The sequence below is a fragment of the Camelus dromedarius genome, chromosome 29 (genome assembly GCF_036321535.1).
Source record: "Camelus dromedarius isolate mCamDro1 chromosome 29, mCamDro1.pat, whole genome shotgun sequence".
Lineage (NCBI taxonomy): Eukaryota > Metazoa > Chordata > Mammalia > Artiodactyla > Camelidae > Camelus > Camelus dromedarius.
This window is the reverse complement of record NC_087464.1, coordinates 18,254,179-18,281,432: the sequence shown is the minus strand read 5'-3', so window position 1 is coordinate 18,281,432 and position 27,254 is coordinate 18,254,179. Positions and strand designations below refer to the sequence as shown.

The window sequence follows — 27,254 nt, the reverse complement described above, 5'->3', positions numbered from 1 at the left end:
ATGTAATGATGCCTGTTAAAATATTTCAGGAAAAAAAGAAGATAAAGCAAAGGTGGCAAAATGTTAACAATTGTGAGATGCAGGTGATGGGGGCAGGGGTATTCATTGTATTTTTCTCTTTACTTTTCTATATGTTTAAATTTTTTCATAATAAAAGGTAAAAAATACCAATCAAAATCCTAGCAACTTATTTCATAGATATTGACAAACTGATTCTGAAGTTTTATACGGAGACGCAAAAGACCCAGACCAGCCAAGATGATACTGAAGAAGAACAAAGCTGGACGACTGATGTTGCCCGACTTTAAGGCTCACTATAAAGCTACAGTGAAATAAGTGGTGTGGTGTTGGTGAAAGAACACACAAATAGATCATTGGAGCAGAACAGAGCGCCCAGAAATAGACCCCCATAAATATGGTCTACTGATCTCTGACAAAGGAGCAAAGGCAATACAACGGAGCAAAGACAGTCTCTTCAATGAATAACTGGAATGACCAAGGATTATAAAATTCAGAATCTCTAGATGCACTTTGGAAAATGAGGCAACTCCAATCTACCTGGCAAAAGCTTTGAGAAATTTCTGAAAGACATAAAGCAGGCAAGAATGCCTGAAGCAAGGATGCATGATCCCTCACTCACTGGTCAGAATGGCACACACAATGGGATAAATAAAGGGCCATAGGGTGTAAGTCCCACAGATGCCCCTAAAAGAGCATTCATGGTAGTTACTAATGAAGGTAGAGTGCCTTACATACCTTGCGCAGACACACGAAGAGAAAAGGAACTGTTGGCACAGCAGTTAAAGAAAACCCCGCCAGAGTTTTCCCCCAGCTGCATTCATTACTTCCACAAATATTAAGTGCCTGTCATGTGAAACCGGGGCTGGGAACACAGCAGTAAACAAAACACACATGGTCTATAGCCTCATGGTGGCTATGCTATTCAGTACACACCCACTCACCACATATGGCCAATTAAATTTTAATTTTAATTAATTAAAATTAAATGAAACTTTAGAATTCTATCACAGTCATGTTAGCCACATTTCTAATGCTCAATAGCTATGTGTGATTAGTGGTTGTCATATCAGGCAGCTCAGATCCTAAGACATTTTCATCATCACAGAAAGTTGTGTTGGGCAGCACTGGTTCTAGAGCAAGGCCCTCCCTGCTTCCAGGGAGTAACAGTAACCTTCTCTGGAGAAAGTGAAACTGTAAATTTAAGCCTCTCCTTTTTTACCTCTTCTGGGCTGACAGAGCACATCTCACCTGCTGAAACTAGACACAATAAGGCCACTTTCTTTAAGAGCAAGAAAAAAAATCACTTGACATAGGAAGAAAGTTGATAGTTCAAATTAACGGAACCAATTTGAGAAATGAAAGCAAGTACACCCATAAGAATCAGAAAGTAATAGAAGAAAACGTGAAAGCAGTTCACTTATTCCTATTCCTAAGTGGGACACTGCATCTCTGGGAAAGAGACAAATTGAGATCAAGATTTCTATCCTTAGAAAAAACATAACTGTCAAATTAAACACATGATAGCACTGAAAAGCCAGCTTGTATATCAAAGGAAACCAAATCAGAGACTTAGAGGACAAGCTGGAGAAAATCCTCACTGAATTTAAAAGAAAAAAAGTCAGGACAGTATTATCTTTGTAGAAAGAAACGAGATTTGGAGAATACACCCTGGGAGGGCAGGGGTAGTCAATATACATAACAACAAGAACTCCATAAAGATAGAAAAGACAGAATGTGTCAAAGGAAACACTATTCTATGTTCAAAAAAAAAAATTGGACACAATTTGTAATAACAATTACAAACAGGAAAATAACACAAATGTCTAATCATAGAGGATTTCCCAAATAAATTGTTACATGACACAGGATGATGGATTAATATACTTAATATATAAAGATAAATTTGAAACTCACAATCAAGTAGAAAAAAATGGAAAATAAAAGGAAATTTACAAAAGAAGAAATGCAAATGGTCAGCACACAAATGAAATCAATATACACAAATCAAAACAATACATGTTTTTATATTTATCATGATGACAAAATTTAAAAAGAATAAAAATACCCAGTGTTGGCAAGGATATGGCAAAGGGGCACTTTCAAACACCACTAGGTAAGAGGATAAATTAAAACCATCTTTTTGTTGGGTAATAAATTGGAAATGACTTGTTCCTTCTTTAATGTTGTCTTCTTTCAATAAGAAAATTAACTCCTTTCCCCACAATAGGTATCAATATCCCTCGAGTGGCTTTTTACAGTATTTCTCTCTCAAGTAGAACTGCCTCAGGTAGAAAATACCAAATCCAAGAGCATAATCTCTGCAAGACAGAAACAGCAAGAGTAGCTTTCTCTCAGTGCAGCCTGAACCACATATTTCTCTGCACAAGGGAAAGAAGGTATTTTCATCAAAAATAAATAATCGATCTCTGAGTCTCCAAAAACCTTCACACAGTGCTAGAGAACGCTCTGCCATCATAGCACAGCATCATGTGCTTTCAAATACATGACTAAAGAAGAGCATTGCGTTGTTTCCTTTTGCCAGCCTGAAATTTCAGTTCTTGAAAAATATGTTTGCCTGGTGTAACGTAACTCAAGTCAAAAACAAATAAATTAAGCCATTTCTGAAGTGAACTATATCAAAAGTGCAGTGGTGGGGAACAGCTCCACCTCAGTAGAGCAAAACTGGCAAATTACTGTCAAAATACAAATCCAATGGCCACCTAATCTCCTAGTGCCACATCACCCCTAATTCTAAAGTCATCCACTGAAAGACAATTTCAGCATATTTCCATTCTCTGTGATAGGAATTAGTTCCCTTAATCCATAAAGAACAAATAAACAGGTGTCAGGAAAGAAGAGACATCCTAATGAATGTCCTTCCAAGGTGGATCCCACGTCACCCAACACGAGAGGCCCTGAGCAGAGGGGCGGACTGAGCTCTGTGGTCTCCCAGGTTCATCTTGACCCCATAAAGTACCAACTGTATGCTTTGAAAAAAAAGTTGCATAATCTCTGTGCACCTCAGTTTCCTCACCTGTTAAATAGGAACAATAGCCTCTTCTTCATAGAGTGGTGAGAACTGTATGAGCTAAAGCCTGTGAAGTGTGCCTGGTATGTGGTTGTTATTTTTGTATTAGATCAACAGTGATAAAAGTGGAGTTTGCCACTAATTATTATAACAGTGTAGATACATAAATTTATATTGACAGGCTTCCAAAGAACAGAAAGATTAAAAATAAAAATAACGGCATACAGGTGGTAGAATTAGAAGGGTTTTTTTCATCTTAAATTTTTTTCATTCCTGTTGTAATAGTTTTAAAATAAGTAAAAATCAAAGAAATGACTTGGATGCCCAAAGATACAACTAAAAGTTAATCTTCATTCCAAAGACTTTCATCTTACAACACAATGGTAAATTTAATCACACTGACAATGAACCTGAAGAAACTCAATAAATAATCACATATTAATAAAAGCTAGCATTTACTTAGCAATTACTATGTGGCAAGCATCCTACCCAGTGCCATTCAATTAATCCTCATCACAAAAGTCTAGGAAGGAGGTACTATTATTATGTCTATTTTACAGATGAGAAAACCAAGGCACAATAAGTAGTGTACCCAAGATCACAGAGCTGGTAGGTGGCAGAGGCAACACTGCACATCAGAGGAAGGGAGCATATAGATGCTACCAGTGCCCTGCCCATGGTCCCCCAGGAGGCATCTCTAGAAGACTATTTACTGCAAATACCTGCAACTTCCAGGTGGGAGGGTTTTTTCCCAGCTACATGAACAACATCAAACGGTAGGATGGGGAACCTGGAAGTACAAGATAGTTAACACTCTGAGGAGCAGACCTCAGCCAATGATGGCCAGGCAGTTGGTAGATAAACACCCCAGTTTCCTGCCTCTGGTTGGGATAATGCTGAGGTGGCTTCCACACAGTCTCTGAGAGTTCCCCAGTAATCCTGGGCCCCCGGCGCCCTCAGAGGGCACAAACTTGGTAGCACACCTTTCACTGGTTTCCTTCTCTTCGCCGTCTCTCTTCCCCACTCCTCCCCTGGTTTTCCTGGGATCACCTCAAAACCAACAGCAACCAAAAAAACTACCTCCCCACAAGTTTCTGTCTCAAGGTCTGCTTATGGGGACCTCCAAACCAAAGAAAACAATATACATGGTCCAGCTACACTATCCTACACCCCAAAACACTCTAACCAACAGGCTATATTACCTCCAAATGCAACACTACAAATGAAACAACAGGGGAGTTCCCGCAGTGCTGATCCCAAATGTGCTCATCTTTGAAGGATCCTGAAAATAGGCACTTAGCCCTTAAGTCATAAATTACTACATGCAGATCTTAACGTATGCGGTATGGAAACACATAGCATTATGGAGGGGTTGAGGGGAATTGAGAGACCTAAGTCATCACGCCAGCATGCCTTCTGCCCCCCAGGGACCCAGAAATGGGTTCTCACATAAGAAGCTTGTGAGGGTGAAGCTTGGCCACATTTTGCTTTAAAGAGCAGGGTTTGACTTTCTGTCCCAAGCAGGAGGCCAGCTGAAAAAGCTAACAGTGTTTATTGCATGTTCATTACGTGCCGAGCCCTGTGCTAAGTCCTTCACATGCATTAGGTCATTTAGTTCTCTGAGCCTACCACGTTGGAGTTATTATTCCCCTCGTCGTACAGAAGAGCAGATGGAGGCTTACAGAAGGGAAGGGGCTCGTCTAATGTCACACCACTCACTACTAAGTGGCTGGGCTGGGAGTCCAACCAGGTCTCCCTGACTCTGAACCCAAACTCTTCACCAGCAGGTGGTACAACTCCCTGTTAAAAGATTATTATAATTAAATCACCATTTATTGAACCATATTATATGCAAAACACTTAAGATGCATAATTCCTTACCCTCACTACAACCCTCCAATTTAGAACTGGGCCAGATACTGTGCAAGTCTTACATATACAGCAGCCCTATGAAGTATTACCCCCATTTCACAGGTAAGGAGGCTGAGGCACTGAGAAACATTTCCCCAGGAAGTGCCGGCGCAGAGTCAAGTTGGCTCCACTCTCCTTCCTACCTGGCTGGGGCTCCCGGGTTCCCATCATTAGGACCTTCATATTATCTGCAGAGAAACCCAGCCTCCTCTGCAATCCCTGCTCAGTCAGTGCCTAGATGTAACTACTACTGATTGAGATCTCCTGCCTACTCAGAGGAAACCCAGCAGCGTCCTCCCAAGGCTCTGCCCCTTCCATAACCTGCAAGTTCTCCCAGGTCGTGACCCCCATTAGCTTTTGGTTAAATGACTCAGCCCTCACTCTCCATTCATTCTCTGGGCCCATACAATCTCCTCCACTTCATACCCACCTATTCTCTCTGCCCCAAATGCCCCCAAGAAATCTCAGTGAGCAAATCAATAGCCTTATCAAAGAAAAAACATACCATGGAGTATACCTTTTTTTTTTTTTTACTGAAGTCTAAAGGGCTTTTCATACTTGGGGAAGTAAATTAAATAAATTCAAAAATATATGTTACTTAACAATCTATGCTGGTCTTCTGATATTACACATCTTATTTTGATGACAAGCTTCCAAGAATTTTTCAATTATGGCCAATTTCAGCTGATTTCCATTCCCAAAGAACTCTCATCTAAGTCTACCAAGGAGAATAAATACACCATATTTCTTTAAAATATGCATGTCTGGCAACTCAAAAGGGTACCATCTGGTTCACATAATTTCTGCATGAAGTTTCTGAAAAGCCTGTACAACATATATGATCCACTCCTCCTGCAACAGGAGCCAAAACATTCCATTGCTATTGTACAAATCAACTCAGGTTAACTGAGGCTGAAACTGGCCATGGTCCTTGCAATGATCGACTCCCTTAAAACACGGTTCACCAATTAAAACATACATATTTAATCAAAGTCATGCTAGAGAGGGAAGATAAACATGAAAATGACATCACCCTCAAGAATCATTTCTTAAGCCCTGGGAAAAATAAGTAGAGAACTGGCAAGAAAAACAAATTGGGACTCATTCAAAATGAAGCAAAGGAGAAGGCAAAGTAAAGTTGGAATAATTAAAACAAGACGGGAATGATGATGGAAGTGGAGGAAATCAGTGGGGGGGAGCAAGCTCGGTTCCCCTGGTGAGGAATTACAATGAGGCCACACTGCAAACTCTGGATAAAGGAGTTCATCGGTGGGTGGCCATCGGTGTGGCATTACCAGAAGTGCCTTTGGGCATGAGAGTCTTCTGAATTACAAAGGAAGAATATATTCCAGACCGAGGCTCTTCCCAGGTCACCAGGATGAATCCGAATTGTTAAGTGATTGGAGAGCCTCCAAAAAAACACACCACCCAACTGCAGATGCAGACAAAACCACTCTAGAGTTCCGCCCAGGGCTTCAGAAATGTGCATACTAGCATAGAGAAATTCCCCACACTTACAGCTCAGAGCAGAGGCTGACAAACACTTTCTGTAAATGACCAGATAGTAATATTCCAGGCTTTGTGCTCCATGCTGGCTCTTGTCACACTAATCGACTTTGCTTTATTTATTTTAAAGCGCAGAAGTGGCCATAGATGGTATGCACAAAAAAGAGCTTGGATATGTGTTCCAATAAAATTTTATTTGTGGACACTGAAACTTTAATTGTATGTAATTACTAGGTGTCACAAAATATTATTCTTTTGTTTTTCTCAGCCATTAAAAAAAGTGTAAAAATCATTCTTAGCTCATAGGTTGTACAAAAAAATTGGTGATGGGCTATATTTGACATGCAGACCAGTTCGCCAACCCCCGATTTAGAGCTTCTGTTTAATAGAGACGAAACAGGTGACATATGGCTCAAATGAATGATAGCGACACCTTGAACTTATGCAAAGATGAAAAATCATGAGGAAGAGACTGGAGAGTAGCAACAGATTTATCTCATGCAATGGTGACAAGTACTGTATTGTACTTGTCTTGGAATCACACAGGCCTGTCCTTGCATCCTTACAAGACCATTCACCAGCTGTATGACCTTGAACAAGTTTTATTTAACCTTGCCAAGCCTTAATTCCCACCTTAGTAAAAGGGGGAATAAAGCTAGTATCTTCTTGATAGAGGTATCATGAAGATGAAGTAAGATGCTGCCTCTAAAAATACTTTGCACAGTACCCAACATCTCTGCAAAAGAAAGCTCATTAGCATGATGACTATACTCCTGGAATGATTAGTTGGTTGACTGCAAAAAAATTTTCCTGGATATGGAGATAACACTTCCCGGATGTGAAGAAGTTCCGACTCCTAATTTACAAAAGCCAAAGCTCAAAATAAAGCAGATGCCAGAGTCAAACATAAAACTAATACAACAAAAGAAATTTTTAATTTTGGTGCAACACCCCAGTAGTTAGCTATTGGGGGTCTGGAAACCTCTGATTTCTACAAAAGTTGTGAACTTTAAGTCATGAGAAAAGAATGCAAGCATAAACAGTCATTCAGTCACTCAACAACCATTTCTAAAGACTTCAGGACAGCCTGCCTGCTGGGTTGTGGAAGTGGCAGCCACTGACCAAGCCTGCTGATTTCTCACTTGCTGCTTCCCGGCTCTGCCCATCACTCCCCAGCAGAGAGGGCAGCCGGTTGTGGATGGTCATATAGCTTCCATCTCCCGCTGCCCAACCCTGGCCCCAGCTAGCACCAAGCAGACAGTGGCAGCGGCAGCAGCAGGTGATGGTCAGACAGCTGCCGGCCTGTGTGGTGGATTTTGGCACGGAGTTTTGTCATTAAGCAGTCAGCAGAAGTGGGTGAGCAAGCTCACAGGACTGTGATGAAAGGTGCTGATGGCCTAGGCTTCTTCATTGGCGATGAAGCAACAGAAAAACCTTCCTATGAGAAAAAGTGGCCAACTCGTCACGGTATAGCTAAAGACTGGGAAGTTTATGGATCAAGTGATCTTTAAATATTTAAGAGCAGAACCTGAAGACTATTATTTTTGTTTTACTTAAACCTCCACTGAACATACCAAAAAACAGGGAATATACTGCTGAAATTATGTTCCAGGCTTGTACATTTCTGTGCAGGCTGTTCTTGCCCTTAGCTGCATCCTGGACCTCAAGACAAGCGGGAGAACAGTCTCCTGACTGGCATGGTAATAGACAGCGAAGACAGTGTCACTCATGTCATCTCTGTGGCCGAAGGGTATGTGATTGGCAGATGTATTAAGCACATTCCAAACACTGGATGAAATATAACATATTTTATTCAGCAACTGCTGAGAGAAGGAGAAATGGGAATCCCTCAGAGCAATCCTTGGAAGCTTTAAAGGACACAACAGTTATGCTTGCCCAGATTTAGTAAGAGTTGAACAAGTATGACACAGATGGAGCAAAGCAGATTAAACAGTACACTGGAACCAATGCTCTCTCAAAGAAAGAAATTTTCCATTAGTGTTGATTATAAGAGATTCTTGTAAACTGATTTTTTTTTCAACCAGAGTTTGCTAAGCCAGGCTTTACTTGACCTATCTTGGAAGTGGTAGACGGAGTAATTCACAGTTGTTCTGTTCATGAGGCATTGGTGGTATAGTGGTGAGCATAGCTGCCTTCCACAGTTGTCCTACTGACGTCAGATGTTCTCTCTATGAGAATATTGTCCTCTCTGGAGGTTCAACCATGTTCAAGGATTCAGGACATCACTTGCAAAGAGATTTGAAAAGAACTGTAGATGCCAGGCTGAAATTAAGTGAGGAATTGAGTGGTGGTAGATTGAAGCCAAAACCTACTGGTCTACAAGTCATTATATCCAAAATGCAGTGGTACGCAGTTTGGTTTGAAGGATCAATGCTGGCTGGCTTCCATGCCTGAGTTCTTCCATGTATGCCTCCCCAAAAAGGATTATGAAGAAACTGGACCTAGTATTTGTCATCACTATCCAGTGTTTGGGGTCATGCTGTAAAATTGACTTCATAGCTGTTGGGATTAGGGAGGTGGGGAAGAAATAATCTTTCTGATTGCCTTTTTTGTCTGGATGGCTGGTTTTAAGGTTTTAAACCCGACTTGAAATAATAAGACCAAACTTAATTATAGAGGAATATTTTAGTAAGTTTATCAACATGAGAATGCACAGGAGAGCCAAGATGATTAAATGTTTTTCTTTAGACTAAATATTTGAATCTTATGTGTAATGAAAAGAAGTAGGTGTTAGTTCTTTCTGTGCCCTGATATATATCTTACTGAGTTGTCCACGATTTGATGGGATTTATCTGTAAGTAGATAAATCTATAATGCTTGAATTGTACACTTCTAAGTGTACAATGCAAAAGCTTGTTTATATTTCATACTTTTTGTACTTTGAGGGCAAAAAATCACAGGAAAAACTAGTATTTGAGGGATAAAAAGGGACCAAGTAAAGGATAAGTTAAAAAAACAGCCTATGAGACTTGATGTAGACACACATTCGTGAGATTCCAGTTATTAGAAGTGCTTCCATCCCTCTGTGCCCCGCGACGGTTTTCCTTGCGAGTGCTTTGGGAACCAAGAAGCCAGTATCTTGGATTAACTGATGCCCGCAAGTGCTTTCTGATTCCTCGCATTCCTTTTCTCGCTTTAAAGGAAAAGTGAAGACAAGACGCTGGACCACTATTGCGGTTCTATAGTGTCATTACTTACTAAAAAATGAATAATTTGATTACCAAAATTGGCATATTTAAAGTCTAACATCATTCGAATAAAAGCACAAATTTCTTTTTCATACTTGTTTCAAGTTATTATAAGTTAATCTATTTTCATCGAATCTCTGCAACAGTTCTTTAAATCACAGCAGTTGGTTAGCAGGTTGACTTTTTTACGCTCTCTGAACACATAACTGTTAACTTTTAATATGGTGAGTGCCTTCACTTTGATAACTGGATCTCCATTTGATATTTTAATTTATTTGTATAATTCACTTGTAGTCTGAAAGTTTTTTAGTGCCAATCCCTGACATATTATGGAAAGTTAATTTTCATTGCAATTTAAAATATCTGAATCATGAAGAAAAAGTGATGAAAATAAATTAAAACTGAATTAGCTTAAAAAAAAAACTTGTTTAATAAAAAAGTAAAGACTTTCATGTGAGAAGCAGCTTGCAAGGTCTATCAGGAGGGCCCAAAAAGTAACCAAAATAATTTCAACACAACAAAGATAGCATTATCGATCCATGTACACCCAGGGCTCAGGGGGCAGTGAGGGGAAGCAACAGCGTTGGAGGAGAATGAGGAAGAGTACAAGGAAGCTGGGTGCTCTGGAGCTCTCCAGGCTCTGGAGATAGAGAGGAATTTTCCAGGCAGAAGTAACAGAACAGGCAAAGGATGGAATAAGGCTGCTGGAGAATGGAGGTTGAGCGTTGTTAGAAGGAGCTGAAACCATCACACACCATCTTAAGGAGTTGAGAGTCTACCCTGTGCCTGTGGAGATGCCACAGCAAGTCCCTGGAAAGGGAATGACAAGTTCAAATGTATGCTAGTGGCAACCAGGGACAGAGTTTAGTTAGGCAAGAGCCATAATCCCTGTGAGGAAGGGGGATGTGATACGGACAGAGAGGAAGAATGAAAAAGGAAAAACTGAGATAAGAAGTCACAAAAATAGTTGAGAAGCGAGATATGATGGTAGATTCCAGGAGTGATGGGTGGCAAGGTCTGCCAGTCTACAATAATCGACAGGGTGATAGGTGTCAGCCTCAAAGACAAGAACAGCCAGGGAATAGGGAGAGGAAAAAAAAGCAAGAAAAACACACATCTAATGCACACTCCCAAGCATGTGCAGAGAAGTGGGAGAGAAGGGCCAACAGCCGAAGCAGCAGGTGACGTACATTGCTGTATCAAACACTCACTGGACATGTCCTACATGATCCTTACACAGTTCCTGGACACTTAGTACATAAAATAAAATACATATAAATAATGGATTCAAATATGATTAACTATTTCAATTTAATTAGTTATCTTTTTAAAGCAATTACCATGGCAAACAAAAATAGTACATTCCTTTTCTCTCTGTCCCACAGAAGAATTAGTTTACCAGCCTCTGCATTAATTAGTTCATTATTGAGAAATCACGTTCATTACACAGGAAAGAACAACAAATGTAGAGGCCTTCACAACTGCAGAGTTCAAGCCCTCACTCCAAGATGAGAAAGCTCTGTGAACCTGAGGACATCCCTTTACCTCTCTGGGTCTCCTCACTCCTTTAGGAGATACCACCTGTGAATGAGACTCCAGAACAAACACTGGGACGCAGGGAAGAATTAGGTCCACACACTTTTCAAGGGCTGTTCATCTTTTCTCATTGGTTAAGATGGTGAACATGGCAACTACTTGAGCAGGATGCTGTGAAGACTACATACGTGTAAGTTCCTACTTACAATCCATACAGACAAGAAACACTTGATAAATGGAAACTTCCATGAAGAATTCCAGATATTGGTCTCATTATCCCCATTGAGAGATGAGGAAATCCACCCCAAGGAGAGTTAAGTTACTCTCCCAGTCACACTTCTTGGCAAACAGGGGAAACCTAATTTTCCCAAATTCAAATCCCACTTTTTCCAGTATCCCATGCTACCTCCCCTGGCAACGAGCTTCACTGTTTACAAGGCCCTTTGGCCCACACCCTTCCACTGAGTCCTCACAGCCAGCTGGGGAGGATATTAGGTCCCCCTTTTTGGCACAACCGCTATTCAAATGCAGGCCTCCAGCCTCTGCAGTTCCCAGCTCTTTCCACCAACCGCAGCAGAGGTGCAATTCCTGGAAGTTTAGCTTCAAAACATCAAAGAACAGAGCTGAATAAAAGGCACATTTAATATATTTGATTTTACAATGCCCACTCAGGGAGTGGGGTGGGGGGGTGGACAATTAAAGAGAAATTCCTTTATTTTCTCAGTTGCTCCTACTCTCACTTTTACTCCTTCAGAATAAACCTAGGTCTCCATCCACGGTCTTCAGGAAAGAAATCCACCACTGAAAATTAAGAGATGTAAAAGTGAATTATTGGCCTTGAGCTTTCAAGGGTCTAAGACTTTGCAATTTATGGCCAAATCATGGAATGTTATAGGTCATTTCACTCTGAAATTTCTCCATCATATGCTAACTGCTTCACATCTCAACATTACTCCTGGTCCCGAGAGTCATTCCATTATATTGTGAAATCAGCCATTGAAGATGACCACGAGGTTGACCACGTGGTTTAGACAACGACTCTGTCTTTTCTTGGAAAAAGTACTTGATCTAAGACATCGCATTTGAATTGTGGGGATCCAGGATAAATAAAACCCAAAGATGCTGGTTAACTTAAAAAAAAAATCTTATGAGTTACATAAAGTTTATTAACATCTATGTTAAGATACATGACTTTTACTTACAAGGTGCTAAGTCTCAGTGAGAGTCTAAGGGTCCTATCTGCCTCAGACTGCTCTGGAAACTATCCATCCTTTCAGCCTCCTCTCAAAATAGTCCCCAAAAGGTCACGACAAGCAACGCTCTCTCTGAGCCTCACTCCTTGCCAGCGTTTGCAGTTGAGTGAGGCGGCCCACTCACATCAAAGCCTGCCTTCTGCTGCTCTGCCCACTCAGCACTGTCAGATTCATATCAGGACTTGACAGCTCTGTGCCCTCACACCTGATCATCCCACAGTTCCCACATTATGCCAGCGAAGCTCCTTCCAAGAGCCTAACACAACAGCTCATGGTCAAATGCTCAGCTCAGTTCCGTCCAATCTGCCTTCCAATAAGGCTTCCAGGAACATCCCCAGCCAAAAAGCCAAGACCAATCTCTTCAGAGACCACATTTAGCTCCTCAGCAAGTCCTGCCAACAGCACAGGTGACCAGGAAGCCGCCTTCTACTGTTCAAACCTGAGAAGAAGTCAACCTGAGGATGAACTGTTTGAGCAGTATGTGCTAATCTAAGATGCTTAGCGAAAAGTTGCCAACCATTTGGCAGTAGACCATATTAACTCATCACACATGCTTCTTTTGGCCTACATAGCTATTTATAAATTTAAATTAATTGCCAGTAATTTCAAAATCAGCAAATTTCATTAAAAATCTGGACTTTGAACATTCTTCCCCCAAGATCAAGGGGATCTAGGCAAACAATAGGCTGGATTTCAACAGAAGCAGGCCATCCAGGCTTCAGTCCTCACAACCTGCTGAATGGTCACTCAACATTAGCAGGTAGTTCCAGGCAGTATTTAAAAGGCTTGGAATTCCATAAGGGATAAACAGGACAGTCATATCTGCTAAGAAGGGATTTTACTGGGGTAACTCGAAGGACTTCCGCTCTTCAGAGAATATGGAATAGATACATACTTTTCTCTACTCCTCCCACTAACTACAACCAAAAACTCTGGGCATTGTATGTAACACAAACAAGAGGGCCCTAACAGGTGGGAAGAAGGGGGCACACTGACTAGGCACCGCAGGAGCAAAGAAATGACACCTTGGTCACCTTTCCTGAGTTTCCTTTTTCCCTCTTATATCCAAGGCTTGGAGCTGAAGAAGTCAGCAACCTAGAAATGCCAACAGGTGCAGGAAAATACATAAATAAAGACTCAATAAAGGCCTGCCCTCTTGAGCTAAAGGACCAGATAAGATCAGAGGGAGTCTAGATGATACCTGCTCTACTCCAGCTCTCCTCCAAACATCAAGAAAAAACTGTGACCCCCCCACTCCCATGCATACCAGCAAAGAATGAGTGGAAAGCGGGTACTTCCACATTTTCCAGGCTACAATGAGGTAACCTGACCTCCCCCACAACTCTCCCTTCCCCTGGGTGGTGCCAGAGAAGGCCAAGTAGGGAGCCTGGACTTTCATGCCAACCAGGCAGTAACAAGCCCCACACCACCCCACGTTCAGTGTCAGTGGAGACCATGTGGGGAAGCCTGGACCTCCGCTCCCACAAGCGGTAATAAGGCGCCTCTCACCCTCCTTCCTGGGGTGGTATCAGAGGAGGCCTCATGGAGATTCAGGACTTCTACCACTACCCAGTCGTTATGAGGCCACCACCTCCCATGGTGTTAGCTGAAGCCACATGGGGAACAGTAACAAGGCACTTCCACCCATTCCAGCCAGGGAGGTATCAGTGGAAGCCTCGTGAGGCACCAGAACTCCAATACCCACTTAGCAGTAAGGAGGCACCCCACCATGAATGCCAACAGTCTGAGTGAGAAACCTGGACATTTACTCCCACTTAGAAGTAATAAAACAGTGCCACTGCCTTCTCCTGCCAGAGCAATGGTAAAGAAAGCCAGTAAAAACAGAAAATTTAAATAAGTCCCAGAGTCTCATACAATAAAATGCATAAGTTTCAAGTTTAAACATCACCATCAGGAGGGTGTGGCCAAGATGGAGGAGTAGGAAGACTCTGAGCTCACCTCCTCCCATAGGCACACCAAAATTACAAATATTCACAGAGAAATTATGGATAAGAATGATCTGAAAACTAGCAGAAAAGATCTTCCACAACTAAAGATATAAAGAAGAAAACAATGAGACAGGTAGGAGGGGCAGAGATGTTGTATAGTCGAGACCCACACCGTCAGGTGGGCAACCCAAAAACAGGAGGATAATTACAACTGCAGAGGTCCTACCCTAGGAATAAAGGGTCTGAGCCCCACACCAGGCTTCCCAGCCTGAGAGTCCTGTACTGGGAAGACAAGCCCCCCAGAGCATCTGGTTTACATACAGGAGAGCCAGAGGGCTATAGGAAACAGAGTCTCAAGATCAATCCAAAGAGAGCCACACCAAGACACATTATAATTAAAATGTCAAAAAGTAAAGATAAAGAATCTTGAAAGCAGCAAGGAAAAGCAACTAGTTATATAGAAGGGGGTAACACTGTCAGCTAACTTTTCAGCAGACACGTTGCAGGCAAGAAGGGACCAGCATGATATATTTAACATGATGAAAGGAAAAACCTACAAACAAGAATATTCTACCTGGTAAGGTTATCTTTCAGATTTGAAGGAGATATAGAGAGGTTTTAGACAAGTAATAGCTAAAAGAGTTCAGCACCACTAAACTGGCTTTAGAAGAAATGTTAAAGGGACTTTTCTAAGCAGAAAAGACCACAATTAGAAATATAAAAATTATGAAAGGAAATATCTCAATGATAAAGGCAAACATACAATAAAGGTAGTAAGTAGATCAGTCACTTAAAAAGATGGTAGGAAGGTTAAAAGACAAAAGTAGTGAAATCATCTATAGCCATAATAAGTAGTTAAAAGATACACAAAATAAAAAGAGGCAAATGCAAAGTCAAAAATATTAAATGTGGGGGTAGAGGGAATAAAAATGCAAGGTTGTTAGAATGCATTCAAACTTAAGAGATCATCAACTTAAAGTAATCTTATATATGTTGTTATATGTAAACCTCATGGTAACCACAAAACAAAACTCTATAAGAAATACATACACACAAAAGAGAAAGGAACCCAAACATAACACAAAGATAGTTATCAAGTCAGAAGGGAAAAGAGCAAACAAAAAAGAGAGGAACACAAAAGAACTACAAAGCAACCAGAAAACAACAAAATGACAATAAGCATTTGGCTATTATTAATTATTTTAAATGTTAATGGACTAAATGTTCTAATCAAAAGATGTATAGTGGCTGAATAGATACAAAAACATGACCCATATATATGCTGCCTACAAGAGACTCACTTCAGATCTAAAGACACGCACAGCCTGAAAGTGATGGGGTGGAAAAAGTTATTCTATGCAAATGAAAATGAAAAAGAAAGCTGGAGTGGCAATATTCAGACAAATTAAACTTTAAAACAAAGACTGTAACAAGAGATAAAGAAGGACATTACAGAATGATAAAGGGATAAATTCAACAAGAAGATACAACAGTTGTAAATATATATATGCACCCAACATAAGAGCAACTAAATACATAAAGCAAATATTAACAAGCATAATGGGAGAAATTGTCAGTAACACAATAATAGTAGGGTACTTTAACATCCCACTTACATCAATGGACAGATCATCCAGACAGAAAATCAATAAGGAAACACTGGCCTTGAATGACACATTAGACTAGATGATACATATACCAGATAAATGCATAGATATATAGAGAGAATATTCCATTCAAATACAGCATAATACACATTCTTTTCACGCACACATAAAATATTCTCCAAGACAGATCACACGTTAGGCCACAAAACAAGTCTCAGTGAATTTAAGATGACTGAAATCATATCAAGCATCTTTTTCAGCCACAAGGAAAAAGCTGCAAAAAACACAGAGATTTGGATGCCAAACAATATGCCACTAAACAACCAATGGGTCACTGAAGAAATCAAAGAGGAAATGAAAATAAAATACTTGAAGACCAATGAAAATGGAAACAAAATCATCCAAAATCTATGGGATGCAGCAAAAGCAGTTCTAAGAGGCAAGTTTATAGTGATAACAATCCTACCCAGGAAAATCTCATTAACAATCTAAGCTTACACCTAAAGGAACGAGAAAAAAAGAATAAGTAAAATCTAAAGCTAATAGAAGGAAATAAATAATAAAGATCAGAGCAAAACTACATGAAATTGAGATTAAAAAAACAATAGAACAGATCAATGAAACTAAGAGGTGGTTCTCTTGAAAAGATAAACAAGATTGGTAAACCTTTAGCCAGATTCATCAAGAATAAAAAAGAGAGGGCTCAAATAAAATTATAAATGAAAAAGGAGAAATACAACACCACAGAAATACAAAGGACCATTAGAGATTACCACAAACAATTACATGCCAATAAAATGAACAATCTAGAAGAAATGGATAAATTCCTAGAAATGTAGACTCTTCCAAGACTAAATCAAGAAGAAGTAGAAAATATGAACAGACCAATCACCAGTAATGAAATTAATTAGGAATTTTTAAAATTCCCAACAAACAAAATTTCAGGGCCAAAATGCTTCACAGATGAATGGATAAAAAAGATGTGGTATATACATACAATGGAATATTACTCAGCCATTAGAAAGAATGAAATCTTGCCATTTTCAACACCATGGATTGGCCTAGAAGGTATTATGCTAAGGGAAATAAGTCAGACAGAGAGACAAATACCATATAATTTCAGTTACATGTGGAATCTAAAAAAATGAAACAAATGAACAAACATGACAAAACAGAAACAGACTCATAAATACAGAGAACAAATGAGTCAAAGGGGAGAGGAGTAGGGGCATGAGTGAAATAGGCAATGAAGATTAAGAGGTACAAATTTCCAGTTACAAAACAGATGAATCATGAGGATAAAATGTACAGCATGGGGAATATAGTCAATAAGACTATAATAACTTTGTATGGTAACAGATGGTAACTGGACTTATCATGGTGATCATTTTGCAATGTTTAGACATTAAATCACTATGTTGTACACCTGGGACTAACATGGTATTGTAGATCTATTATACTTCAATTTTAAAAAATCAACATCATGCCAAAGACTAGGAATATCTCAAACTAAATGAAAAAGACAATCAAGAGATGTCAACATCAAGATTACAGAACCATTAAAATCATCTGACAAAGATTTGAAAGGAGCCAAGAAGCAATTATAAACATGCTTGAAACTAACGAAAAAATTGACAGTCTCAGCAAAGAAATAGAAAGTTTCAGCAAAGAAATAGAAGGTATAAAGAACAAAATACAAATTATAAAACTGAAAAATACAATAACCAAAACTAAAAATTCAACCTGCAATTCAACCACAGAATGAAGAGACAGAAAAGAGTCAGTGAACTGGAATATATAATAATAGAAATTACCCAATCTTAACAATAGAGAGAAAATAAACTGAAAAAAAAATAATAATAGAGCTCAGTAACACGTGGGACTATAACAAAAGATCTAACATTCATATTATCAGGGTCCCAAAAGAAGAGAAAGAGGGCAGGGATGAAAAAGCACTAGAAAAACTTCTCCAATTTGGTAAAATGCATAAGCCTACAGATTCAAGAAGCTGAACGAATCCCAAACAGGATAAAGCAAAAGAAATCCACACCAAGACACATTATAGGCAAACTTCTAAAAACTAAAGACAAAGAAAGATAAGAGCAGAAATCAATGAAATTGAAAACAGCAAAACAATGGAGAAAATGAAACAAAGAGCTAGTTCTTTGAAAAGATCAATATAACTGACAAACTTCTAGCAAGACTGACAAAAAGAGAGAAGGCATGAAATTACCGATACCAAAAATGAAAGAGATCCTATACACTTACAGCAAGGGAACTGATGATAATGATTAATAGAGGAATATTGTTAATAACTTTCCACACATGAATCTGATAACCTAAATGAAATGGATTGATTCCTTAAAAAACACAAACTAATGAAACTCCCAAATGAGAACTCTTCAAGCCCAGATGGTTTCACTGGAAAACTTCACTAAATGTTCAAAAAAGATTGACACAACACTGCAAACTGACTATACTTCAATAATACATGTATACAAAAAATTAATATCAATTCTACATAATCTTCTCCAGAAAACAAGAGTAAGCACTTCTCAATTCATTTCATTATAGTGTTACCTGACACCAATACTAGACAAAGACAATACAAAAAATAAAGACCAAAAATCCCTCATGAATACAGAAACAAAAATCCATGACAAAATATTAGCAAACCATTGACTGAGATAGAAACCACCAGCAGAAAAGCAGGTTGGGGTGGAGAAAATTAAGAGTTCAGGTTTGGACATCTTAAGTTTGATAACCTTTTAAATATCCAAAAGATGAGGCAATCTAGGCAGTTAGACTTGTGAGTTTGTTACGGGTCTGTATTCAGGAGGAGTGTCTGGGCTAGAAATACAATTTAGACAGTAATCAAGTATAGATGGTATACGAATCCGTGAGGCTGGATAGAACAGCTTGGCAGAGTACAAGGCTGAGAAAAAGGGGAGTTACCTCAAGCCAGGGCCCTGGGGTACTCCAGGGTTTGGGGTTCAAGAGGATGAGAAGAAGCATTAAAGGAGATCTGAAGGAACACGCACTGAGGCCAGAGGAAAACCACGCAAGTGCAGAAGGAGTTGTGAGCAGAGAATGGTCCATCGGCTGCTGGGAGAGAAGTGACCATCAGACTTGGCAACTTAGAGGCCACTCAGCACTTAGGCAAGGTGATCTCAGAGCAGTGGAGAAGAAAGCCAACTAGGATGGTTTGAGAAGAGAACGGGAGAAAAGAAAGTAGAGATGGGGCAACAAACAACTTCCTCAAAACATTTTGCTGCAAAGGAGAGAGAAGAAATAAGCCAGAAGAGCAGTGGGTCTCTTTCTTTCCTCAAGAAAGGCGATACTAAAGAGCATTCCATATGCTGATGGAAATGATCCAGGAAAGAAGAAGATGCAACGGAGAAGAGAGATGCAGCAACAGCAGCAAAAATCACTGAGAAAATGAGAGGAGACGAGGTTCAAGGCAGAGTGGAGAGGCCAGCCAGGTGTGCCCTGTCCTTGTTACACTGGGAGAAACAGAGGAGCACCAGTGCATTAACTGACAGGTCTCTCCAGACCTCTGACCTGTGCCCAGAAGGAAGAAAGAACAGATGCAGATGAAGAGGTATGACTCAGATATCAGGTTCAGTAGGGAGTACCCAAGTCATCCAGCCTGAAACAGCAGCAGCTCCTATCACTGATCGATGACTTGATCGAGCAAAGCACTGGATGACATCAGTGTTTGAGAAAGGTTTGTCCAATGCCAGTGGGAAAGACAGCATCATCCAATGAATTAGAAAGAAAGTCAGAAGGAACAACACTGGGCTCAGGAAGGTCACTGATGCTGGTGCTGTGTTTTGTAAAAACATGTGGGGATGACCTCGGGAACTGCAAGGGAAGAGTGCATTGGGAAGGTATCTCTTGGAAGAACTAGAATAGTTACAACTGCAGCAATGCTTTCCTCATCCCACCTCCAGTGCTTCCTCCAGATCTTTCCCCACAAACTCAACACTTTCCCAGGTTTCTACTGAAAAGCAAAATCTAGCTATCCATGCTTTGCTGATGTAGAATCTCCAGAATACATTCACCTATTATTTGGCCAAATAGTCATGTATCAGTTCTGTTTATTGGCAGTTTTATTTTCTGGCTAAAGCATGCCAATAGCTTCCTTCAAATACATGTGATACACCCCCCCCCCCCCACTTAACATTAGGATATATAATTTATAGTCAATTTGTTAATAAAGCTGAAAAATTAATCTGAAAAAGTGGGACACACACACACAAAACCCCTGCTTTTAAATGCATTTTAATCAAATTCCAAGTGGTAGGCTAACTGACATTACTTCAGAAAAAAAGTCATCAGTGGTAAGAAATGTTTGGATTACACTGTATTCTTCAGATATTAAAAAGAATTAAAATCAATTTAGTTTGAGCATCTACTCTAGCACCCTGACTTAAAAATAGGTGGATAACACATAGATTTATGGATTAATTTATCAAGCAATCTATGTGGAAAGAAGCAAGAATGTTTTAGCTTAATATATTTTGTGATGCATCTAAGAGGAAAAAAATTAATCATTATGGATTTTTCAAAGTGCATTTTTATCTTTCTCTCTAGTGAGGAAGTGAAACAAGAGACATTCACTGCCTCCCTTGAGATTCTCATAATTTACAAAGAATACCCTTCTCTGAAGTGCTTACCCATTAACGGCCAGTCTGTGCAGTCATTACAGGGAGAATGTCCTGGCCATGTATGACCACTCATCATTTTTCTGATTAATGCATCAAAAGCGAAAGGGAGGCAAGTTACAAAAAACAGCTTTGTTAGGGGCTTCCCAGTCCCTATTGTGTTTCTGGGTCACATGACAGAGGTTAAAGGGTGCTGCTACATAAGGGCAAAAAGAAGTAAATTTAACATGAAGCCCACAAGTGTCATCACCACCTTTTGTCATCACTAGATGGTTAGTTTCTGGAGAGAAGAAGAAAAAGAGGAAAGATGAAACTAGGCTTTCATGGCATGGGGGACAGGGCTCCTGGAAGTCCAGAAAGGGAAGGAACATGCTACTAGCACCGTGTCCAAGTCAGAGCAAGCAGAGATGTGGCCCAAGCAACCTGCACCAACAATAAATGCTGTCAAGAAAATTACCGGGAAATAAACATAACGAATACAAATTCATGAGGGCGAGATACAATTATTGTAAGTTATATTTTTATTGGTCAGACACAATGTTTAGCAAGGAGCCACAATGCTGGCTCAAAGCTATTTGTATTTATCCTTAATAACTCAAGCTGCATCCCTACCAATAGAATAGTAAATTGCTCTATTTAAACACCTTTTCAAGAGAAAAAGGTATTTCATTACAAACTTGGGACACATGGGTTACACAGTCCCAAATGCTGAAGGAAAGGATTAATTAAATTTTGTTATTAATTCAACTTGTACTCTTCTCATTTTAGTTTATTTCTTCCTCTTTCCTGTTAGTCTCCATGCGCTGCCAAAATGATGCACAATCCCTGGGGTTTACAGTTTTTCATTCTCTGTGAAGTTAGGGGATTTCTTTTTTTTCTGCAGAGATAGGTAAGATATCAAGAAAGAAGGACCAGTTAACCAGGAAGTTATAAGTTATTTCACCTTGCCTACTACTGAGATAAATCATCTCAGTTTGTCATGGTCCTGGTTCCCTTAATTGTAAAAGGTCTACTTTATAATCTTTGTCTTTCTCTGAAATACTTCAAGTGAATTACTTAACAAGTTCAGAACTGGGATAGATTAGAGATAGAGATGTTATTCTCTTGAGATATAATTCATATACCATAAAATTCACAACTTAACATGTACAATTCAATGATTTTTAGTATATTCACAGAGTTGTGCAACCATCACCATAATCAATTTTAGAACAAAGCTTCTAAATCCTCTAATTCATTATACAGAGAGAAAACTAACATCCAGGTGGGTTAAGTCATGTTTCCAAGGTCACAGAGCTGGTCAGTGGCAGAGCCAAGCCTGGATCCCTGGGAATCATTAAGCCATTGGCATCATCCGGGACTCCCTTTCCCCTGCTCTGGGAAAGTTCTCCATGAATTAAAACCTGCTGTTAAAAGGTTGTCTGAGAAGAACATCTGGCATTTTTTATTATCATGCTCCCCTCTTATTATATTAAGCCCAATCTAATTTCTCCATGAAATCTGTCACATTGCAAGATTTCTTAGAAAGACTTCTAGAACAGATAAAATTGTATCAGTTGGGTACTTTGACCACAAAACGTGGTTTATAAAGCCCAGAAAGAATCTGTGATGTCTTTCTTTTCAGGTAAAGTCACAAAAGTTTTCAGCTCATACAGAAAGGATAAATTAGCCCTTCTGCTCATTTCTTTTTTAACGGACTGATTACGGGTAGCTAAACTAAACGACCTCATCACTAGCATAATATTTCACCAATGCCAGTAACTTCCTGGGATTTCAACTCTTCACTCTGGTTAGTGGTCAGAAACCAATTTCAATCATCCAAGGGCTGTGTCTTGTTCATCTCTGAGATTTGCTCCTGTGAAGTCCATACCCAATAAAAGAATATTTTTCAAAAGAGGTTAGTTCCCTCCCGGAGCTAAGGAAGCTAGTGTAGCAAGCCAGCCAGCAATCACACAGGCACCCCCCTGACCACAGTGGCACTCAGCCCCTGGGCTGCCTGCTCCTCAGTGCAGAGCTCACAGCTGCTGACTGCTTCCACCCTTAAATGCTCCTGCCTCTCTGGGTTTCCATGACACTTTCCTCTCTCCTGCACTCTAGTAGTTCTTTCCTTTCTGTGCTCCTCCACCCCAAAAGTTTCATTTATTCAATAAATATTTATTGAGTGGTCACTGCTTATCAAGTCCTGGGCTAAACATTATCCCTAATCGTGGGTGCTCCCTAGAGTCTATGTGTAGCTCACTGTGCATTTTCTTTCATTTGCACTTGTATTTTTAAATCTCTGTTTAGCCTGAAAAACCCCCAAAATCTATAGCTCCAGCCTTGCCCTCACCCTCCAGGCCTGTGACATCTGAATGTCCCACAGACCTCTCAAAGTGCCCAAAGCTCACAGTGAATCCACCATCTCCCTGGTCACTTAACTGACCTCTCATCCAGGACCCCTTATCACCCTAATCCACACCACTGTCCACCCAGTGACCCCAGCAGGGAACTAGGCATCACCCAGTTTCTTCATGGAAGAGGTGAGAGTGAGGGGATGGCAGTGCCTTTCAGCCTGAGCCTGCCAAAAGAAGAGAATCCTCTAATTCCAGCTGCTCTTCAGGGACCAATTTGTGGGAGAAGCAGGCTGAGATCTTATCAGAAACATGAATTCTGAATGAAATCTGTCCACCCTGGTTCTAGCAAAACTAGAGGTAAGTACAGAGCAACAGATCCAGCAGTGAAGATGTGGGATATATTTTACAATGAGAGCTCTGCCCATGGCTGAAAGAGACCGCAATCTTGGAATACAAATTTGCTTGTCAACACCCCCCCCCCAATTTCATGCCTCCCTGCCTGTTTTCCCATTTCCTTTGCTCAGAATGCCCATCCTCCTTTCCACCCACATCCCCTACTACAATTCCTCCTCATTGTTAATTCTCAAATGACAGGACTCTTCCTCCGGGAAGCTCTCCTTGATGCCCCTACTATATTATCTGCCATCCCTTGTGCGTTGAGGTGTGTCTAATACTATTTGTTTACGTGTAGGTCTCGGTATCTCCCTACCAGACTGACAGCTCTTTAAGAGCAGAAGCCTTGTGCCCAGCCCCAGAATGACACCAGGAAGACGGTGGGGCAAGGAAGGACGACTGTGGAGACCCTCTCCCAGCCCGGGAACTGGGCGCAGTCAGGCGGGGTCCATTTCTAGGCGCGCGCGGGGAGCGCCGCGGGGCCCAGCCGAGTGCCAAGTACATAGCATCCCCGGAACCGCCGACGCTCACACGGCTGCCCAGAGGTGGCAGGACGTGCCCTGGGGGCTCCCAACCAAAAGGTGGGGGACTTTTGGGAGGCCCAGCCGGCTCCGCACTCTCTGTGGTCCTCCCGCAGCGCGCACGCAGGTCTGGGAGAGGCACCGAGTGGAGCCTCCAGGCCTCGGGACGCCCACTCTCTCCCCTGCGCCCGAGACCCTGCGGCCCGCCACCTCAGTTCTCTCCCCGCAGAACCTCTTAGAATTACAGTGGACCGGGGTACAGCCGGGGCCGGGGGCTGGGAAGGAGGAGGCGCCAAGGAGCGGAGGAGAGGGAAGGCGGCCCTTTACTCCACCCCCGCGCCCTCTTAGGCGGGAAGAAATCCAGCCCTAAGAGAAGCCCCTCAGGGAGACAGAGACCCAAAGACCCCTGGAGCCTCGAGGGGACCCTAATCCCCCTCCTTCCCTCCTTCCCTCCTCGGTGCCTCCCTACCTGGCTGGCTTTGTGGAACTGCTTCTTCAGCCCCGCCACCGACATCACGACAGCGCGGGGCCGGGGCCGGATGGTCTCTGGGCTCCACCGGGCCACGCGGCCGCGACGCGCTCGGGGAGCGGGCTCTGGGGCCGGTCCCCGCGCTGCTGGGCTCCGCCAGACCCGCCTCCCACGGCCACGGCCACAGTCGCAGCCGCTGTCACACTCGCACACACGCGCGCACGCAGATGGCAACACTGCGTTCTAAGGCCCCTGCGCAGCCCATTGGCCAAGCCGCGGAGGTATGCAAATGAGGCCGCTGGGGCCGCCCACGCTTCATTGTTGCGTGGAGACCCGGAGGACCCGAGTGGCTGGGAAAATGGGCCTAAGAAGATGGGCGTGGGGATGTCCCGGGGTCTGGAGAGCAGAGCCACACAAGGCTACTTGCTGGGCGTAGGGCGTGATGCATCTGGCTTTACGATTGCCCTGGATGGGGAGAGAGGGATTACCTCTCTGTTCTTCTGGGACTCGGTGCGAAATCTGCTTTTGCTCACTGGCAATATCGCCTCCCTCAGGCGCATTTTCGGTAGATTTCTGTTTTAAGAAAGGGACGCTCCGAAATACGCCTAGGGAGAGAAATGAACGGGATCGGAACTTGGGGTAAGAGAAAGCGGCCTGTGGGAGGCAGGGCTATTTCTTCTTATCCCCGCTCGGTGATCTGGATACATTCTGGTCCTCTAGGAGCCCAGGAGTTATTGGGCAATTTAATAAATATGGTGCTCGCCTCCAGAGAGTGCTGAGCCCACTGTCAACTGTGTTAAGGACCCTTAAACAGCGCGCTCTGCACCCCGGAGAAATTCACCCGACGAGAGATCCACCTCCCTCGGTAAATCCTACCAGTTGTGTCCGCTACAGAGCGTCCTTTTGCACAGAGGCCAAAGCGCCCATGTGCGCGGAGGCCCGGCCAAGGGTCTGGAGCATCCTGTTGATTCTCGTGTCAGAGCTGCCCCCCAGCAGGTCAGCATCTGAGGGGAATCTGGCTACCAAAGGTCCTTAAGGCTCACAAGACCTAGAACCCACTCTTAGCAATGCTTACCGTGGAAAGAAACAAGCACCTTCCTCCTCCATTCTCCACCTAAACAAAAGAAGCTCCTTTTTCTGGACCCTCCACAGATCCCATGTGGGATGACCTAGTCCCAATATACACCTGTTCCCTGGCGTCCACTCCTGGTGTCCTGCATTTCTCCAGAATAAAAGTCATGCAGCCTCTCCTTTGCCATTAACTCCCAAATCCTTTATCCCTGACTTCATCCCAGTGAGGACTGGGCCAGCGACTACATCTCCCTGTACCTCAGTTGTCTCACTTTCCCCTAGTGGATGCAAACAGGAGCATTCTTCCTCTGATACGGGAGAAAATTAATGAACTTAGTGAAGGAGATAAAAGGCCATCCAAAGGGTTAATTAGTAATGACTTGCTTGAGTGCTGTGGGCTTGACTGGCCTATATACAGCTGACACCAACCACAGATAGGTAACTAGCAGGTGTGAGGGTGGTGACAACTGAGTTCAAACAGCATAGCAAGATGGCCTGTCCACACAACAGGCAGAACCCCCCAGGAGAACTGCTACTAATGCAGGGGCAACTGGGGTCCAGGGCTGCCTGCAACAGGCTCACCTGCCTTCTTTCTTCATGCCCAAGAGTTATTTAAATAGCACAGGTTTGAAGGAACTTCCCCCTAAACCAGTTTGGCTCTGTGCTGTTTGGAGAGGGGATGATTTTTTTTTTTTTTAAACTTTTTGGCCTTTTTCCCATGGTTGATAATACATTCAAATTCAGTGAATTTATCTCTTCGTTTTATCAAGTATAGAATTGTACATCATATTTTCATTTTTAAACTTCAGAATCTTTCATATACATTTTTCCTTTGTAAAAGTATTTGTGATTTTTCTTAATTTTTTTCGGTGGTAAGACTCATCAGAGGTTTGCCAATTTTATTGGTTGTTTAGAAAACAGTTCTTGAGTTTATTCATCATGGCTATAGATTTTTTTTTCCTCTCATTATATTTCTGCCTTTATTATACATTTCTTCCTTCTGTTTTGTTCAGGGGATTGAAGTTATTCACAATAGAAACTGACCCTAAGCTGGAAAAGAACATATTGCACAAGGATATCAGGCAGCCCAGAGGTTTGGGAGGGTGTGGGGAACCAGGTTGGGGGATCAGGCAGGAACTAGGAATCCAAGTGGTCAGATCCCAAGCATGTCCACGGGCAACTTGTTGTGATGCACTGGCTCCGCCACTGATCCACAGCCTGCAACTACCATTAGAATGGAGGCTAAGCTCTTCCCTGCTTCTTCAGGCACTTGCTCCAGATTCAAAGTTCCAGGGGGCAGCATCTGATTAGCTAAGTCTAGATGATATGACCAGTGGCATTTCCCTAATAAGACCCACACCACAGTGGATTTCCCTAATAGAGGAAGAAGCTTTGGAGGCTAAGCAGCCAAAAAAAAAATTATCTGCAAACAACAGCAACACAAATGCCCACTAACGTTTATCTAAGGACTCCTTAATCTCTTTGGTTGAATGTGTGTTTTATTTCTTTTCATATATTCTTGTTTTATAATCGGCACATGTAAAACTATGAATTTCCCTCCAGAGTATGGCTTTGGTTTCACATCTTGTTTTCATTATGTGAGATAGTTCTTCTAATTGTGTTCTAAATAAGTTTGTAACTGCAGTTTGTTTAAATTTTATTCATTCCATGACTTTATTAAACTGAGGTTTGTCTCACATACAGTGAACAAATCTTTGGTATGTGATTTGGTGAATTTGTTTTTTGGGGATTCTTTTTGGTGGGGGATGTAATTAGGCTT

At 41.7% G+C, this 27,254-nt stretch overlaps 1 protein-coding gene and 1 pseudogene across 3 annotated transcripts in view; one reads left to right on the top strand and one right to left on the bottom strand.

Annotated features, from left to right (window-relative positions):
- Positions 1-24,610, bottom strand: part of SH3GL3 (SH3 domain containing GRB2 like 3, endophilin A3) — a 122,358-nt gene extending 97,748 nt beyond the window's left edge. For all 3 annotated transcript variants that reach the window (XM_031440678.2, XM_010986818.3, XM_031440677.2), the window contains exon 1: positions 24,404-24,610. In XM_031440678.2, coding sequence (XP_031296538.1) covers positions 24,404-24,448 — 45 coding nt within the window. In that variant the 5' untranslated portion in view covers positions 24,449-24,610. The remainder of the gene's footprint in view (positions 1-24,403) is intronic.
- Positions 8,072-8,603, top strand: LOC116149361 (actin-related protein 3-like; annotated as a pseudogene).
- Positions 24,611-27,254: the final 2,644 nt, after the last annotated feature.